This window comes from Paramormyrops kingsleyae, chromosome 2 (assembly GCF_048594095.1).
Source record: "Paramormyrops kingsleyae isolate MSU_618 chromosome 2, PKINGS_0.4, whole genome shotgun sequence".
NCBI classification, from domain to species: Eukaryota; Metazoa; Chordata; class Actinopteri; order Osteoglossiformes; family Mormyridae; genus Paramormyrops; species Paramormyrops kingsleyae.
In genome coordinates, this window is record NC_132798.1 from 6,675,527 (window position 1) to 6,695,715 (window position 20,189).

Genomic DNA, 20,189 nt, shown 5'->3' on the forward strand with positions numbered 1-20,189 from the left:
CCTCAGATAATCATATGCTCATAAGAAGTATATGTTATGAGCGTAGAGGAATATATCAAACATTGTCATTCATAGGCCTATATTCCATTAACCCCCTGCCTGTTGAAACAGTCAGATTTAAGAACCAAATAAATAAATAAACTCATTTCAGTGAGGTGCACAGACTCCATGGGGCATCTCTGGGAGGGGACAGTAAATTTTGCTGCCGGGGCAGGAGGGTTAGGGGGGTAAATTTTGCGTGACATGAGAGATTATCCCCTTTGGTGAGTTTTCACATTTTGTGTGATCGTCAGTTATCGAAGGGAGCATTAAAAACATGAAAATTAGCCACTTTCAATCGTTCAGGTGCAAGAGGCAGGTGCTCAGGCACCTCGAGTCTATCCCTTATTTATTGGTTATTGAACAATTGATTATAACTGACTAATTCGGAATGATTTCTGGGCACAATGTACCTGGTACAGACTGATGGATACTCTGTCCTATTTCATTAACTTTTCATAGCTTTGTTGTTAAGGACTGTATCAATGCATGATGAAATCTGAAAACAGGAGCAACATACAGCAACTCTTTCTGCAGACTATACTTTTTGTTAACAAATTTCTTCGGATTTCATCCATTGTATATAAAATTTCCTGCGGTAACATTCCTTTGGGAGGCATTTTTTCCTCTCCTTACCTATGATATACTTCTGTCAAACTGAAAATGCAGAACATTTACAAACGAAAAAGATTGTTCTGTGTCCTGCAAGAGCGGCTGTGACTTCTGAGTACTGGATTAGCAGCACCGAGACGTGGGTTGGTTGGGGCGGGGGTGGGGGGGGGTGAGGGGGGGTGGTTGGGAGATGTGGTGCTGCCAGATAATTTGTGATTAACCAAAACAAGACCTCCTCCCTTCTGACTCAGGGCTGCTTTTCCCAAATCGTGATCTGCCAGGACCAGATGTTTTCTGAAAAGATGTTAGCTGCCTGTCTCAGAACATCACCGACCAGAATAAGCCATTAGAAGATGGCTGGACACATGCATATTAGCTAATTGAGCAGCAATTAAAGCAGGCTAAAAGGTCTTATGCATTGGTAAACATTCGCTGATACATGTTTTTTTTCCCCACACAGGAGAGGAGTTTTATGAAACCTCTCCGTATGAGCCAATGACAATCCAGCATTCTGATGTGTTTCGACTGGCATCCATTATCTCAGGTAAGAAGTGTTGTTTTAGCCAGGCTGCCTTAAGTAATGATTGATCCCTTTGATAAATCAATTCCTAGTGCAGCCTGAACTCACAGCATTATCAAGATTTTCACTTTCAGAAGGTTGTTTATAATTTCATATTGAACCAAAGCCATGCTTTATTCTGTTCACATGTTCAAGAATCAATCAAGAAATGTAAATGAGATATACAGGTCCTGTACATATTACTATTGTATTTATAGGTACTTTGATCAATACTGAAGTTTATGACATTATGAAAAATGAAGTAGTGTCATTTCAGTTTCCTTTGTAATAACAATTAATGTATGAAGAGAAACAGATTTTATGTGGTCCACCAATATTTGAAGCAGCAAATATTAAATATTACTTGCAGGTTTCTAACTATCAATATCAAGATAGGATTTGGAAATACTTTAATGACATGATAAAGGTTTCACATCCTTAAGAATTTATTTTTAAGGATGCTTTTTATTTTATGAAGAATCTTTTCTTCTGTAGATTCTTCTTAGTTCTAATTGTTTCTGTATAAAGCTTTTTTTTCTATGGCACACCAGTGAGAATAGTGAGAATATTTTCTGATATTAGAGAACACATTTTGATAATGGATCTGTTTAATTCATATATTGAGGTACACTGATCAAAAGGTTCAAAAATCAATAAAATGATTGCAGTGATATGAAAAAAATAGGTGAGACTGAATGCTAATAGGCTGAACAGTGGTCATTTGAAATTTTAGTCACTGATTTTGAATCATTACTGTCTGCCATCTAAAAACAGACCATTCCGTTTCCTGGCTTAGAACTAAGCAGAACCCTTTGTTTTCCCAACGGTTGTATCAGTAGTTATATTATTTCTCAGTAGAACAGCTCCTGTGTGTTTTCATTAAAATTTATCACAAGTCCAGTTGCTTTAGTCAACAACAATCAATAGCCACTAGGAATCTCAATGCGGCAGGTTCATACAACCCATGGAAGAATAGAATCCTCCTTTGGGGATCCACTATGTTGTTCTGTAAGAACCAGTGGTCTGCTGGAAATCCCAGCTGAGAAAGGAAAGTGTCTATTAAGGGAATGTTCATTTCCTTACCACCTAGAAGGAGCTAATTCACTGGTTTTAGCCTAAGAGGGGGAGGACACGAGTAAGCAGATGTGGGGACTGCAGGACATGTGACCCCACAGCCTCCCTTTACGTGATGAGTACGGCCAGCAGAAAGAGCAGAAGAGAGGAGGAGAGAAGCCTGAGGTGAAGATGACAGAAGCTTGAACGAGGTTGTTGGGGGAGGGGGGGGGGGGTGTTGCAGGGTGGGAGACGCTCTGAATGGGCCCAGCTCAGCAGGTGCTGCTTGAAATGATGCTGGCAGCTGCTTGAAATGATGCTACCATCAATGCTGTGGGCAGGTCCAGCCAAATCTCTAACAGTGCAGCATTGTGGCTAACTATGGCATGGGCTGTTGGAGATGTACTCCAACTACGGCATGGGCTGTTGGAGATGTACACTAACTACGGCACGGGCTGTTGGAGATGTACTCCAACTACGGCATGGGCTGTTGGAGATGTACACTAACTACGGCACGGGCTGTTGGAGATGTACACCAACTACGGCACGGGCTGTTGGAGATGTACACCAACTACGGCACGGGCTGTTGGAGATGTACACCAACTATGGCATGGGCTCTTAAAGTCTGGCTCAGGCTTCCTCTCAGCAGATTACATTTAAAATACACACACAGTGTTATTCAAGCCTCGCATCTGGAAAATGTTGTTCACCAGAAGCATATTTTTGCAACGTATAATTTATAAAATGAGAAAATATATAATAAAGACCTGCATACAAAACCTGGTTTATTATTGTAATTATGATTATTGTTATTATTATTGTTGTTGTCGTTGTTATTATTATTATTATTGTTATTATTATTATTATTATTATTATTATTGTTGTTGTTGTTTTGTTTTCTTTTTGAGGATTTCTCATGAAAACAGATACGATTTGAATGTATAAATATCTTATTGGGGGGAATATGCTTACAAAGATATTGTCAAGTTCAGAGCTTGTCAAGGCAGACAGCCGTGAGGTGGGAGAAAATAAATTTGCTTTCGAATATGTTCATGCATTTATCCCCTAATGATTTCCAGTTTCCTTTGATGCAATATACAGGCACTCTTAGGCAGAAACCAGCTAGCCCTGCCTGATAATTCCAGACAATATAAACTGGCAAACAGACAGGATTTTACAAGACACAATAGTAATATTATATTTATAAAAACATATTTATATGTAATTAAAGACCAAGTAATAAATTAACAATATTGACAAATCTGGCATTGCAGTTATTGACGTATACATTTTAGGTATACGGGCAATAGGAAGTGTTTAATTATAATAATAAATCTTATTGCGTATCTAATTAACAACAGCAGCTCTACTGGATTTCTGCTTTTACAGCTTTGGGCCTATAAGTATAAAGTATGGACAGCAGGCCTTGTTCCTTGAAGACATTCAATACAAGTGTATTCGTTTTTTTTTTTTATTCAATTAATTGGACAATGGTGTTATTTTTTTCCCAATCCTTTTATAAATCAAATTTGGCCTGGAATTCATGCCTGTTGCAGAGATAATCAGTAGTGCTATGATATTTTGAATGGAAATTATATAATTGTCACTACAAATAACTTTTCGTAACATCAATAGTATATATTAATTTTCTTCAAATGAAAATATGACATTTATAGCAAATTAACCTGTCATGATTAAAGAGTAACCTAAATACACTGTTGTCGTTCCAACAGCATCTAGTTTTATTTACTGTAGTGAAATAATGGCAAATAATGGAGAGATGAGGGAAATGAGCTGCTGTGGTTAATCACATTTACCTGGAAAAAATGTGCAGTGTAAAGTGCTTAGCTTTTCATTAAGGAATAAAATGCCAAAATATTATTGTTGTGTGAATTCATCAAAGGGCATCGTGTCTTGCATTTTAAATCCAGATCAGATTCATGCACTGTTTTGATGTTTTGTTCGAGTACTTCTGGTAGGCCTACCTCAGAATAAACGTAATTATAGCAAAGACAAACAAACAAACAGCCACTCGATGAAGCACAGCCTTACAATTTTTTAATACACATGTAAGTTGGTAATTTGTTAGCAGGACAGAATCGATCATTCAGAATGGCAGAAAACATCCTACATATCTGAAATACTAAAAAGACGTGCAAATTCAGCAGGCCAGCAAGAATTTATAAAATGAAACTAGCGATACAAACTAAATCAAAGCATGGATATTATTAAAATACCTTTACTTTTCCATGCACTGTCATACTGTGATTAATATTGTTCATTACATTGTCTTTAGTTTAATGTTTTTTTCTATGTAGCATGCCAATCAGATTTCTTTGTCGAACCTAACACCTGCATTCTCTCAAGCTAATGGATGGGTGAACATATTTAATGAGTGATTCGAAGAGGCGGTTGTTCAGTTGAAGAATCCTCATATTGCATGAGTATGCGCATATGTGCTAAATGCTAATTGTGCATGTGATTGTGAGATTCATACCAGCTGCTTATTAAAAAAATTCAAAAACCTACAGTACATTCGAAGAGCTGTAAGCCTAGAAACAAAGCTGTATATCTAAATGTAGCTGGTTGGAATAACACTTGCAGTAGATGCTATCAAATTAATAGCGATGAATTATCATTGTTGACATGCTCCGGCACACAACAACAAAATGTGTCCTCTGCATTTTAACCCATACGTGACACAGCAGAGGACAACTATTATTTAGCACCCAGGGAGCAGTGTATAACAGTGATATCTTGCTGGTTAGGGATTCAAACCAGCAACCTTTCAATCACAAGAACAGTTCCTTAACCATTAGGCCACTACTGTCCCTTCGCTGCCCAACTAATGCTGCAAAAGTAATGATGAACTGGGCTTTAGCAACACCAACCCTTTGTAGTAGAGTAATTCTCATTTTGCAATTGTGCATATACATCTGTGACAGTGACTTTTATTTCGGTCACACTGGTCGTGATATGGCTGTTTTGTGGGAAAGGCCAATCTTGCATGAGGCCATAAAAATAAGGGGATGTATTTTTAGATAGGATTTTTTCCACATTATACTGCTTAGTCAAACTATATATTAACTAGAATTATTTTGGATTTTATTATCACTCTCTGGCACATTAATGTCCGTAATGGAGTCATTCTTCAAGTGTGACCTCAGTTGGAAAGTTACATAATTTAATGTGTGATATAAATGTTTAAATTGTGTATCTATATTTCAGTATGTTTGCTGTTTGTACAATCAATTTTGATAACAGTTATAGATTGGGGAAAAATAGAAAAAATCATTTAACTTTCTTTTGAGATAATGACTAATGAAATTATTGTGTAAAAGACTATACAATGCAAATCTTTGTATTCCTTCACAAAGACAAATGATGTCAAAATGTAAAGGAAGACAAACTTGGAGTCAAAAGCCAACTCTCAAAGGCTGCCAATATGGCAAGTCATCTCCATGGCAGACCAACTTGCTTGGATAAAACATGGGAACAGCACTGTAAACTGATCAGTGTTTCCCACAAAGTATGCAGAAAAAAGATGAAAATCAATTAATGTAAATGAATGAAAAGCAATGAAAATACTTCTGGGCTGGTATTCTTGTTAAATTATCTTTAAATGTTTGTTTTAATACCTGACTTTGGGGTGTTCGGAATGTTTATTATGTAAAACACTAAAATATATGAAATATTAAAATTTTCACTTTTTTAAATATTCACTTTTTTAGTCTTTGTAAACTTTGCTCATTTAAATAAACTTTTAGCAAACATCAGAATAAGTTGATCAGCACTTGCAACAAGCATTTGGAAGTGTTTTTTAAATATATTTATGCTGCACAATATACTACATAATATCGATAGCAATCAAATTCTGACTTAGGAAACACCTTATTAACCTGCTGTTTTGCCTTGAAAAAGCAGGAAGCAACACGCCCCAAGTCCACAACTGCTGCTTCCACATTCCTAAGCTTTTCTTATTTACAGAATTTGTTCAGAGCTGTCTGTGTTTGGTATTTGGTATATAATGCAGTCAGAGAATTCTGGTAAACATCTAGATGAGAGAGAAGCAGTTTGAGAAACTGCTGAGAACTAAAAAACGTTAAGATTTAGAAAATTTAAATCAATGGGTTCTCTGTAAAACATGATATATTTTGTGGCACAAGAATGCTGGTATAATGACTGTTTTTAATCCCTTTATTTATGTTTCTTAACATTTTTCACTTTCATTTTTCACCGTATTAGCGAGAACTAATAAGAAAATCTCAACAGATGTCTTCATCTTTCCAAGCACAGTTGTAACCAATAAATGACATTCCTTGCTTGCAAAATATAGTGAAAGTCCACTCTTTTTACCTTGATCCTTAACTACTTGCATTGGCAGGAAAATGCTTCTGAGCAGGGTAGTCAATACATACAGCAGACGTATGACATGCAGTGAAAGGTTTTGAAAAGGTTTCCATCATCTTTTCTAGACATCTAGATTTTTTTAAGGACAATGTGTCATTTTTTTGTAATCAACTCTTTATTTTCACATTTAGAGGTTTGTTTACCAACACTAAACACTTTAATTGTTTATCACAGTACCATGTTAGAAATTTGAGGCTGAAACCATTCAATCACTGTATTTAATAGAAGCAGAGAATCCCGTACAATCTGTAGACTCTCATTGCCAAACCATGTTTGAGAAAACGGATGTGCACTATAACCAGAACATAAGGAAAGGTCTTCTGATTCTTTCTGGCACTGCAGTGCAGTCACACTTCTTGAAGTATTGCTTCACTTCCTACCCTAAATACATGTGGATATTATTGAATTGCCTTCATCAATAGGAAGGGATAAGGGTAGCAAAAAAAAAGAAATTAAGCCAAGGAAGAAAATTATCTCATCAGCGTTTCTGCCTTTCAAGCAGTCCATTGATCAAGGTGAACTATGCATTAGGTTCTATCTCTCCATTAATTTTCCTTACCTGCTTGTCCTATGCAGGGTTGTAGGGTTAGGATATTAAAGTTTTTCTTTGTTATAATGGGTATGGGGATGCATAGATTCTAATTCCTAGATACTGTATGTAAATGAGTTACTAATTATAACTGATGGGGGTAACTGTTGACCTAGCTATGCTGTCTATCAGCATGATGTTTGATTTTGTTTGCTTTCAGATAATGGTTTAAATATGCTTTAAGACATGATCAGTAAAGAAGTCAACAATAGATTTGAGCATGTCATCTGTAAATAGAGAAATGTGGTGACCGTGTATAGTTACTGTATAGGTTTTATGAGACTGCCCTGTCTGACAACCTACAGTAGGTGAAAATAAATGTACAAATGAAAGAAATTCACCTCTACCATAAATGGATGGAGGGGTCCAAATATTTAAAAATTGGAGGAGTGGTGAATCAGGTCAGCTTGTTCACTTCTGTTTGAGGAAACCATCTTTACAGGGATATAAGTGGAACAACAACAAAGTGAAAATCCAATATGAAATAGTGTTGTGGTATTCAGACAAAGGACTCAAAGGCAGGTGTAAGGAGAACAGAAGGGGGGGGGGGGGTCAAACATGGGAAGACTGGTACTAGGGAGGACACAAGCACAAGAAAGTTAGACGTCAATGACCGGACTTGGGCTGACGAGACAACGGGGACTTGAATACAGAGACTAACTACAAGCAAGAGGCGCGGCTCATCAGGGCCACGTTAGGGAGGAGATACTGTAGGAGGGTGAGGCCGACTTGACGGGCAGCACGTTACAAATAGCATGGCTTCAGACCAGCTCAACTAACTCAGGTTAGCACACTAATCTCGCATTCTCTCCTCAAAATCAGTGAGTTTAACCTATAGGTTTTCAATCAAACTTTCTGCCTACCCAGTATCTGAGAATACTGCTTTCTGAATGGTGTCTACCCAGGATTGCAAACAGCTAATGGAGTTGGTCTGCCTTTCCAGTTTCTTGTAAAAAAAAATATTGAAGGCTGATTTAATGCAATATTTAAGTAGTTCCAGGTGCGAGAAAACATGTTAGTCAACAGGTCTGTGACTGCATCTGAGATGAGAGAATTTAGCTCGCTTTGTTGCTCCAAACGTCCTTGTTTAACTCTTATGTAATTCAGGTCTTTTAGTAAGATGTGTTTCTGGTCTGTATGAAAATTTGGCTGAAGTACGCATACTGCCATTGTGCATAATTTGATAAGGATAAGCAACATACAGTAGATGAATCTGTGTATCCACCTTTACTTTAATTCCCTCTAATGTATTTACTGTACATTTTCAGAGCCCCACAGATTTTACAAGGTTGCCTGATTACTTCTATGGTGTCCACCCAACTCTAACTCTCATATTTGGAAGTTGCTTTTAATATGATCCTCATGACCACAAGACAACATATTTGATCGAAAATACTTCCAAAAATAGCTAAGGCATTTACAAAAAAGAGTGGCTGGGGTAAAAATAATATTGGAGTTTTTCCCAGCATAAAATTTGCATAAACTCCTAACTGCAAAAAGACTTCCAGAGGAAATCAAGCCGTTTTTAAGGTTGTCTAGGCTGAAACACAACTCAGTTTTCTTCCTTATCTTTAGAAAATGCTGCCTTACAAAAGGCAAAACACTGTAACTATGCTGACAATGAAACTGAGAAAAAAAGACTTTAAAGTTTTTTGACTGTCCACTCATATGTGGAGTAGGTAGGTAAATGGTAAGTGTTCCCTGAAAAATGACATTGGTGAACTAAGATTTCATCTTGAGATAAAAGAGAGCTAATTTAGATAATGACAATTTAAATGTGTAATAAGAGTTTTGCCTTTGTATAGTAGAGTGACAATTTGTAAAAACCCAAACATATTGGCTTAGTTAATCATTTGAAACACCAAGTGTTTCAATCTGAGGGCTCATGTAATTATCACAAACAGCTATTGTGATCTTCCCTTGTATTACCAATACTGATACTTTAAGTAACTTAAGTAATGTCAGCAAAACGACAGCATTCGAGTTTCCTTAGTACAATACAAACAGGTAGATATGCAGAATGTGAAAAAAAGAAAACTATTCCAAGCAATGCAGATTAATATTGTATCAATTGCAAAAGGCATTTGGCATCTAGGTCTGGGCCATAGCTAAAAAATAATGTCATTATACAACATTTAATTTAGAAATATCAGAATAAACAATAGTATCAAGTCATCCAACACCCCCCACACACAAAGAGACATGCAGCACAAAGCGAGGAATTTAAATTTTTTGCCGAAAGAAACATGAAAGCATTAAACAGTTTTAACAATGAGATAAAAACTTGCCAACTGGGCTGGGGGCTGATGATTAGTGGTGCTCATCACCATTTTTTTTTTTATCTCTGTGGAAAACAATTGACGAATTTTAATTAGGATTTAAAAATATGTGGTGGACCATCTAAAACCATCTAAAGCAGTGGTTCACAAACTTACAGTAAGCCCTACCCACGTACACCATTATAACTATACAATGTTACAGTATGTATATAAACTTTTACATACATTGACACCTTTGTGTACCATACAAGAGTTGAAAAATAATTACAATGTGTGTGTATTGTTTTTTTTTTACTGTGTTAGATGTGTAGGCTAGAATGCTGAAGTGGAAGCCAAATCATACATATTTGTGATCTTTCTTTGTGTGCAGCCTAAGCCTACTTAGGCAATAATCGGCCGTAAGTCAATGTCAGATATCACCGGATCATTTGTCTGATATAGTTAATTACGGATAATATTCTCATACCTCCCATATCACCATGGGGCTTATGACACACCATACACTTTACCAGTTAGTCCACATCAAATACTGACACTGGGTCATTTGCCAGTTATCGTTGATTACCATTAATATCGTCGTATCACCCATATCGCCAAGAGGCTTATGACACTTTGATTCCAAGGATGAACACATGGCATGTTTTTTTTTTCTTTTCCCCACTGAGATGTTTTGACCCATGAATCCACTGGCACCTGTATTCAACTATGATGTATCATGTTTTAATGACATTACAGTTTAGTGTGTTGGCTTATTCAGTGGTGAGTCTTTCATCTGAAATGTAGTCTTTCTAAATGAAAAGACATGGAAGAGGAGCCTGCCATTTAAATGTCTGTTATGAATAACATCACTGACTCTTTGCTACATAGTGGTCACACAGAACAAGAATATCTAACTGTAAAAAGGAGAAATTTCAAACATACGGAACCAGTGTCATGCCAGTACAAAGACGTAGTACAGGGCTTATTCCGTTCCATTTTCTGCAGTGCTCTTGACAGCATAATCCTTCCACTTTGGGGCATGACGTGGAATCGCATTGTTTCCCCCCTCTCTGTAAAACTGAAATGGCAGGGCAGGAGCAGAACAGAGCTGTCTCTGTGACACGGCCAGACACGTCCCCTGCTGTGCTGTGCTGCTCAAATCATTTGAACTTTGACAGCGCTTGCTTTCTACCCGCAGTCGTGCTACTAGACTGCATCATACACAAAGGGTGTGAGGAAGCTGCCCCCTCATCTGCTGGCAAGACAGAAGTTCAGAAGTAAACCTTAAAAACTATGTGCAAGTGGGAAAGTACAGAGAGCAGACGTCAATGCTCTGTGTGTAATGACACATTATTTTGATGATGATCACAGGAGTAATCTGTCATTTGTGCCAGTCAGTAGTCCTGTTGGTTTGTACTAGACATGATATCCTTCGTACACATTGCACATTGCCTGTCAGCAGTTCATGGATTTTCCCTTGTCAGATCACTCTCAATAGGTACTCAAAACAGCTACCTGCAAGCAGCCCACAAGTCTTGTTGCTTAGGAGATGCTCTGACCCAATCATCTGGCCTTAATGATTTGACCCTTGTCAAAGTCACTCAGATCATTACCCCTGCCCATTTCTTTTACATTAAACATGTCAACATACAAGTACTGAATGTTAGGTTACTGTGTAATATATCTCAGACCTTCACATACTCTTTTTAAAATTTTATTTATAAGATAGTCAACATTATTCACTTCACCTAGGGGTGGTCAGGGGCATCGGAGGGGCATGGATATCCTGACAGATTTCACTAAAATTATAAAATTATATAATGTTGGTGGGGGCAGGGTGGCCCAAGGTGACATTTCATAAGGGGGCCAGAATGTCTAGCTACTCCCCTGGGGGCGGTCTTAAGGTTTCATCCTGTCTTTGTATAAATAGTAACTGAGTTTAAAGCATCACTACGATTTATAAAACACTGGGATAAACTTCAGTTGACTGAAAATTATATCCATCCGTGTATTCATCTTACAGCCGCTTATCAAACACAGGGTCACAAGTTACAAGTTGTATATGAGTTGTATATGAACTCATTAATTAAATTCTGCTTACAAATAAATGCAGTATTGCCAGTCTGCATGAAGAGTGATTACTTACACATAAGCAGAAAAGATGAAAATAGATTAGAGACAAAGAATAAAGCACCAATTTAAAACTTATCCTTGATAATATTTTCGGAAAGTTTGGCAGTGTTGTCCTGTACATCTTCATACAGTGCTCACAGAAAGCTTTGGGACGGCTTAAATTGCAGTTTTTTTGGGTTCCATTAAATGTTTAACGTACCTGCACATATCTTCTACACAGACATATCCTTTTTATTAAGTATCATACATTTTTTGACCTGATACTTTCTGTTCTTGCAGTTTCACTATTAATTTCAATTGTAGTCAGTGGCTCCCAAAGGAATACTAAACACAAATGTTTGGTGTTTTATGTTAGTGCAAAGGTATTACAAATTAAAACACACATAATAAGAACTCAGAACAGCGCTTTTTGAACTCCCTTTTGGGTTTTAAGATATTACTACTTGAAATCAGGGTGTTACTTAAATACTGGTTAATTCTAATGTGCTATATATTTTTTGGAAACTAATAAAGTAATAATTTTTGTTATTGCAAATTTATTAGTTTTATATTTTTACTGAATAAGGCAAATGTCCCAAGACTGTCTGTTAGCACTATATATAAGTACAACATTCATACATTAATATGGCTCCTATTTTCTTCTAAAGTCTAATTCATCCCACACATATGCAGAGCACACACATACCATCAAAGTTACTTTGACCTTCATATGACAGGTTCTGTTTTATGAACGTAGTTAACAAGCAATTTCACACCCCATTTACGACCTCTGCTACTCGTGTGGTGGACAATGCACTGAGAAGTCTTCCTACAAAAACTGCTAAAATTGACAGATCAAACTGTCCACACATAATAAACTCCACAATCTCAGTAAAATGTGCATATATCCATAACTCCGTTTCACTTTGAACTATCAATACTTAAATATGCTAGAAGTGCTGTTACAGTATGTGTGTAGAGTGTCTGGTTTGTTTATTTAAATGTTATAGAAAAAATATATTTTTCATATAAATTACCAGTCAACTTTAAAAACTGACATAATAGCAACTGTAATTAATAAACATACATTACTGATAAACACTTCAGAGCACCGTCTACCATATGCTGTAAATAATTGTGGCTATTGCCATAGAAGGAAAATCAATAGTCCAAGGCTGTTACTCATGCTTATACAGCATTACCCTAAAGCGAGATCTATATATTACATGGCGACACTATAATTCCCTTTGTGTCTTATTGACTTTTCAGTACCAACCATTGTTCCATAAATACACATACTGTACAGTACCGACAGAATTCAAATGAAGGGATCAATAAAGTGGAATATGCCACCGCAATGCTAAAATAATCATTGCATCTAATAGAATGTCACCTTCAATGAAATGAACAATTATGCAAAAAAAAAAAAATATCAATTAAATTGATTTTGAATGGGGAAAGGCACCTACAAAACAGAGAAGCTTAAAGAAATTAATAATTCTTCATTCATCATAAAAACAAATTGCTGAGATCCAAATCAAAGGCATATCTTGAGTATTACCATTATTTGAAACATATCTAACCAGTGCAGGAAAGACAATGCGTGCATGCTTGACTTTCATCTTAGTGACAATTTGTCATTATTATAATTTAAATCCTTTACATTCACTTTGATTTTTTTCAGTCTTAATTGTAATAATCAGACAAAAAAAATGGTATAGGGCATCTGTAATCTATCAGTTATGCTTCAACCTGTTTCCTGTTGGTCACCATATTGGTTCTGCCTGCATTAAAGCAGGTAATGACAGACATCTTATCCACAGTGGGCTTCAAAAGCCCTCGTTGCTGTTTTTAGCACTAACTCTGAAAATTGGCCTTGCCTTTGACCATGTTTTCTTTAATGTTCTTTCTTATCTACATATCCCTTATTTCGCTGAAGGCCATTGATGGTTTAAAGGTCCTGTGATTGCTTTGTTGTCTAAAATAACTCTTGAACTATTTCTCTAACTGTCTTGTTGTGATTCTGTCCCATAGATCCTAATTTCCATCTAGCCCTGAAATACAGCTACTCATACACTTGGCTCACATGACCTGTAGCATAACCTGGAATACTGCACTTCAGTGTCTGGTGTCTAGCAGTGGCAGACAGGGCCTGAGCGCCACTCAGCCGACAGCCACCTAAAATTTCACGATGTGGAGAACACTTTTAGATTTCCATGGAACATTCTCTCTGTATAACCTAAGCCAATTATACATTCATTGAAGAATATTTCCAACGAAACAAAACTCCAGAAATTACTCATTAAATTGTTGGGCATCATTAAAATTGTTCTTAAAGTAGCAATGCAGTCATGGCTGAATTTATGTAATTTTTACATATATTGATATATTGATTGGAAGAGGGTTCTATTTACAAAACAAATTTCAGCTTGCCCTTGACTAATTTATCTAGAATAAACCACAGCCGTTGAACAACTTCAGGCATATTCTCTAACATAAAAGTCATGCAGATGCACAACAATGTGCTTCAGTAATGAGACTAGCTGGTCCCCTTCATTCACACAGTTTTTCGGCGCCACATTATATGTTTATTATCAGTGTCATTGTGACTCCATGATTCCTGTGGAAAAAAATGCATTATGCAAGTTCCAATTTCTATGTAATTACAGAAGTTTGATTTATGTTCCTCACAATTTTCACAGTAGAATTCTTAATGTAGCATTAAATTGTCATTAATAATGCTCCTGCATTAGTAGCTAAACAAACCAGTAGAAATCAAGCTGCCTTTCCTTTTGGGGCTTCACTTGTTTTATCCTTGTAAAAATGTCACTCTTCAAATGTAAAATAATCCTCAACCAGGCTTTTTTTATCAATAGTCTCGGAAGATATTGCTTGGAAAACAAGAAGCACCAGCCAAGGTCAGAAATACAATATATAAAGATTCTACTGATCTTTGGAAAATCCAAAAATATTCCTAGCCATATCAGTCATTAGCTCAGTCATTCTGTTGCAGAGGAAAACATATGGATGTTGTATCTAATGTTTAAACAAAGCAACTTATGAATTATATTTTTAAGAGATGATATTCTTAATCAATGATCAATTGTTTTTACCCAGTGAGTTTAATAAATCCATAGTCAGATGCACACTAAAGATGGGAGGTGGCATTTCTGAATGTGTCACCAACATCCCAGGAAGATTATTTTCCTCTTTAAGAACATATTAGGCTGCCACCAGGGGGCCGTTCTCAAACAAATTTTGGCCTTTTGGAATCTTCTCTGACTTGAACTCATTCCGGCTTAGCAAAGCATTCTATCCTGCTGAAAATATATCATTCTTACAACATTGCCCCTGGACTCATAAGGCGGCAGAAATGCATTGAGAAATCCATGTATTTGTAGGTCTTCCATAAATAGAATTTTCATTTCAGATTTTGGGGAAAAGGAGGCGAAGAATCTGTCCTGTATTTTCTTGTTCATCTCATATTTATACATAATCAGCAGCTAAGCTGTGCTTAGATGACACTGATGTGCTTCAGATCGCCAGGTGTGCAGACAATAACTGATACTGTATCCAATGTATGTGACACAGAAATTAATCATCTGCATAACTTTATTTGTATTGGTTGACTTTTTGTCTAAATTCTATTTTTATATGACAAGTAATATTTTTATATGACAAAAAATCAAAAGCTTACTTAATCCATCCATCTATCCATTTTCTGTAGCAGCTTGTCCAGTTCACGGTCGGGGGGGGGGGGGGTTCCGGAGCCTATCCCGGAGGCTACAGCTGCAAGGAAAAGCCTGCTTTAATATTTTATGGAAAAAGTAAAATAGAATGGCGATTGCGCATTAGGTGTGGGGTTTGGCAAAACTGCTGCACCACACGCCATACAGTATATGTATGATATGTGTAAAATGTGTCTGGTAATACATTATTCTCTCTTCCATATAGTGTTAAAGGGGAATTAATGTATTTAGAATTCTATCAAGTTAGGATTCAAGACATTGAGATGATTTTTCCAGAGAGCAATTTTTCAGAAAGAGTCCGAACAATACTCACCCTATCTATGAAATATAAGTCTTATGGGTATTAGTACTACTTCTATATTCTTACTTGATTTTTTTTTCTTCTGCAGACTGAAATTTTTCCTGATTTGAAATTTCTTTAGTAGATTTTTGTACTTTGCATGGAAGGTTAAATGCATTATTCCTCACTGTTCCTCATGGATCACTGTTAATACTTTTCTGCGAATGCCAACATAAGTACCAACTGTTTTTACTATCGAACATATCTGAAAACAAAGCCACAGAGAATTCACGATCTAGAGAGAAGACTTGCTCAGATAAATATTTCACCAACCTACATCACCCTTGTTAAGCTATGTGGTGCCCGAATGGCAGCCCTTTGACACATTCAGTATTTGCAAATCGACTGACAGAACGGCTTGCTCTGCAAAAAAAAAAAAAAAGAATGGGAATAAAAAGCTTTCCATTCAAAAGAGCAAAGAGGGTTTATAAAAATTGACAAGAGTATTCAAGAAATACATATAATGCTTAAACCTCATTTTATGATCAACCTTTTGTAAGCTGGCTCTCACTGAACCCCTTTTACAGGAATCGATTCCACCACGGCCAAAGGGAACCAGTGTCCGGACCAGAGCAAACCCTGCAACTCCTGCCTGGATGCAGCTAAGGCCTGCAACCTGAATGACACCTGCAAGAAGCAGCGCTCCTACTACATCTCTACCTGTAACAAGGAGATGCCCGGCCAGTCGGTGGCGCCGTCAGCTACACGGGCAGAGCCCTGTAACCGCAAGCGCTGTCACAAAGCCCTGCGCCAGTTCTTTGATCGCGTGCAGACGGAGTACAGCTACCGGATGCTGTTCTGTCCCTGCCAAGACACCGCCTGCGCTGAGAGGAGGCGGCAGACGATCGTGCCCTCCTGTGCCTTCGAAGAGAAGGTCAAGCCCAACTGCTTGGAGCTGAGAAAAACCTGCCGGTCTGACCCTCTGTGCAGGTAACTGAAATTCGGTCATATGCTATAAGGCAAAGACATGTTGCAGATCTATGCCCCCGCTAACCATTTCTGCAGCAGTGACCTGTAAGATAATATAGTGATCATGAAATGTGTTACTTAAATGCATTGTGAAAGCAGAACATTTTCCAGAGTACCCCCATTTAAAGGCATTATTGTCCATTATGCTTACAGTACTATCATACCTACATCCGAAAACAAGGAACTATTCACATATAATTTGTAGGGCAGGTTGTGGGGCATGACGTTTGCCTGACAGAGATTTCATAGACAACAGGATTGCAAGCTAAATGGATGGCATAGCCATAGAAATTCTGACTAAAATGACACGAATAAAATGAAAGCACAACAACCTCTAAGATTCAAAACTGCATATTCATAACAGTAGAAGTTCTGTAGTAATGTAACATAAGTACAGCTAATTGCATGATTGGGATCCTTTTTCTGATTCCTCTTCTTTGTGTCTGTCTGCCTGTCAGCTGACATTAGTCCACTAAATGGGAAGCAGCTGAGATGTATCAATTGGAAGAAAGTTATTCACCACAGCACACAGCAAAATAAATATATATATTTATATATGTTTGTTTAAAGCATGACGCCAAGTGATGAGGTGTTTAGCATTTTCATAGTCTAACTGGATTGTAATAATCATCATCATTATCATTATTGTTGCTGTTGTTGATGATAATAATAATAACAATAATAATAATAGCAATAATAATAATAATGCATCAAACAGCTGGCTTACTCATGGGGATCTGTTCAGTGACACTGAAGGATTCATATTGGCTATTCAAGACCAAGTCATTAACATCAGAAACTACAGAAAATACATACTCAAAGACAGAAGTATTACAGACGGCACCTTTAGATATTGTCATAATTCACAGGAGATGATACAGCACAACACCTCTGGATGCAAACTACTGACACAGACAGACACACAGACAAAATTGGATTGCCAACATCATACACCAAGAACTAGCACTACTTCATAAACTAATACACACACACACACACCATATTATACTCCGAACCCAGCCCTGGAGATCACATAAACTGTACTATGACAGAACAGATAGAACTGTCCACCGCAACAGACCTGACGTCACACTGATTGATAAAGAGAACAAAACCACATATATTATAGACATCGCCATACCAGATACACACAACCTACAAAAGACCCAAACAGATAAAATATGCGGAAACACAGATCTGGCACATGAAATACATCACCTCTGGATAATGGATAAGGAGCTTATTGTTTCCATTGGTCTTTCCTGCGCAGGTGTCATCCCATATGCGCTACAGGAAAACCTACAAAAGTTACATTTCCACCCAAACATATATATAACACTACAAAAAGCGACAATGATAAACACAGGCCACATAGTCAGTGAGTGTCTTTCACATTAGTAAATCTGTCCTGATGTCTAGGCCTTCACCTGACGTAGGAGATAGCCATGGGGATATCCCCGAATTAAATAATAATAATACATTTTCTGTAACCACTTTTCCTATTCACGGTCACAGGGAACACTCATAATTATTAATGATAATAATACAAGGAAAAATAAGAATAATGTGGAATTTAAAGAACAAATATCATTACTTCAATATTAAACAAGTCTCATTTTATGACCACTAAAATCTGAAATAAATATGTTTCTGCGGTACAAAATGGAGAAGCAGATTGAAATACCTATACATCAAGCTGAATTTCATTATGCAGGTCTATAACTGTCAGGAAAATAATTGTAGATGCTAAAAGAAACATTGCAATTAAAAAGAGAGAATGAAGGCTGCCTGGTTAATTGAGTGGACAGTGTTCAATTAGGTTGAACAGCACATTAGTAGATCATTTTTACTGTGTTTCAATTCAATTTTATGGGACACTGTTCAGCTAAAACCTACTCTTCTATGACTGTGTCGTGGGTGCATTTATATAAAAGTTGGAAATGTATTTGTTACAGCATTCCGTCAGTAATAATATATGCCTCAATAAAGCTTCGAATCACCCAAACACTTAAAGCAAAGTGTCATTCGAAGAAAATTAGCTGGGAGCAATGTTATTTTTTATATGTTTGGGAAGGGAAATCTTCTGTGATCTTTAGATGTAAATATACTTCTAAAGTATATCTCTTGTCAAACTTCAGGGTGCTTTGAGTCCTTATAAATTTTGCAACAACATATAGTTAACATTAAGTAAACATATAGAATACTATCACTGCAGCCTTGTACTGGATAAATGATTGGAAGAAGGATGAATGGATGGATAGAATGCTGTTAAATAAGACACGCATGCATGTAAATATTACAACAATTCTTCAAAAGAAGAACATAAACAGAAGGCTGTTTTGCCTGTCCTTTCTATTTGTGTATACACCAATCAGCCATAACATCAAAACCACTGACAGGTGAAGTGAGCAACATTGATTATTTTGTTACAATGGCACCTGTCATGGGTGCCTTATTATATTGAGCAAGTGAACAGTCAGTTCTTGAAGTAGATGTGTAGGAAACAGGAAAAATGGGCAAGTGTAAGGATCTGAGCAACTTGTGATGGCTAGGCGACTAGGTCAGAGCATCTCCAAAATGGCAGGTCATGTGGGGTGTTCTCAGAATGTAGAGGTGAATATCTACCAAAAGTGGTCAAATGAAAGCCTGCTGGTGAGGGGGTCATGGGCACCCAAGGCTCATTGATGGATATGGGGATCAAAGACTATCGCACAGGAGAGCTACTGTAGCACAAATTGAAAAAGTTAATGCGGGCTATGACAAAAACGTGTCAGAATATAGGAGAAACCTACATTTGGATAACAACAGACTGATTTGTATGTGACTCCAACAATAGGTCTGGACCAGTCAAATTTTGTCCGTACCTAAGAGAACATTCAAAGGACAAGAATACTGGGGAATGTGGCAAGTTCTCCCAAATCACTTGTATGAGCAACTTGTAAACCAACCTGTTCATATGAGTGGTTCTTGAATGAGGACCAATGTTCTGACCTTTAGCTCCAATTAATACTGACAATCAACAAGCAGTTGCATATGTTTGGCGTTTGGAGCATGGATTACAAGAAGCAGAACATGTCCTGTTCTTTTGACAAACCCATTACATACTTTTCACTGTGTACATTGTCTTAATGTTTCTATGTCACTTTCATATATACTTCATCCGCCTCTGCTAATATAAAAAATTCCCCAGAATATTTTATTTGCAATCTTCTTCATTTCTGTGCACCATAGAGCTTTATAGCCTTATGCCTTTTTGAATCAGTTATATAGATATATATACTGTATAGGGTTCACATTTTGTAACAATCTGAAGAGCCTTACTTTGGAAGCTTGGGTTATTGGTGCTGTGCTTGTGGTCACTGTCCTGTGTGGGAAACAACTGCCTCCCAGCAAAGGTTACATTGATGTCAGAAGCAGATGAAACCCTCACTATACTGTATAGCCAGTTCTGGAAGGTCTAATAAAATATAAAAGTGTAAGTCCAAGAATCCTCACAATG

General features: G+C 37.0%; 1 protein-coding gene across 2 annotated transcripts in view; it reads left to right on the forward strand.

Moving 5' to 3' along the window:
- The window catches only part of LOC111857542 (GDNF family receptor alpha-2), a 66,807-nt gene that overhangs the window by 18,878 nt on the left and 27,740 nt on the right, over nt 1-20,189 (forward strand). For both annotated transcript variants that reach the window (XM_023838512.2, XM_023838513.2), the window contains exons 3-4: nt 1,112-1,195; nt 16,249-16,651. In XM_023838512.2, the coding sequence (XP_023694280.1) occupies nt 1,112-1,195; nt 16,249-16,651 (487 nt within the window). The remainder of the gene's footprint in view (nt 1-1,111; nt 1,196-16,248; nt 16,652-20,189) is intronic.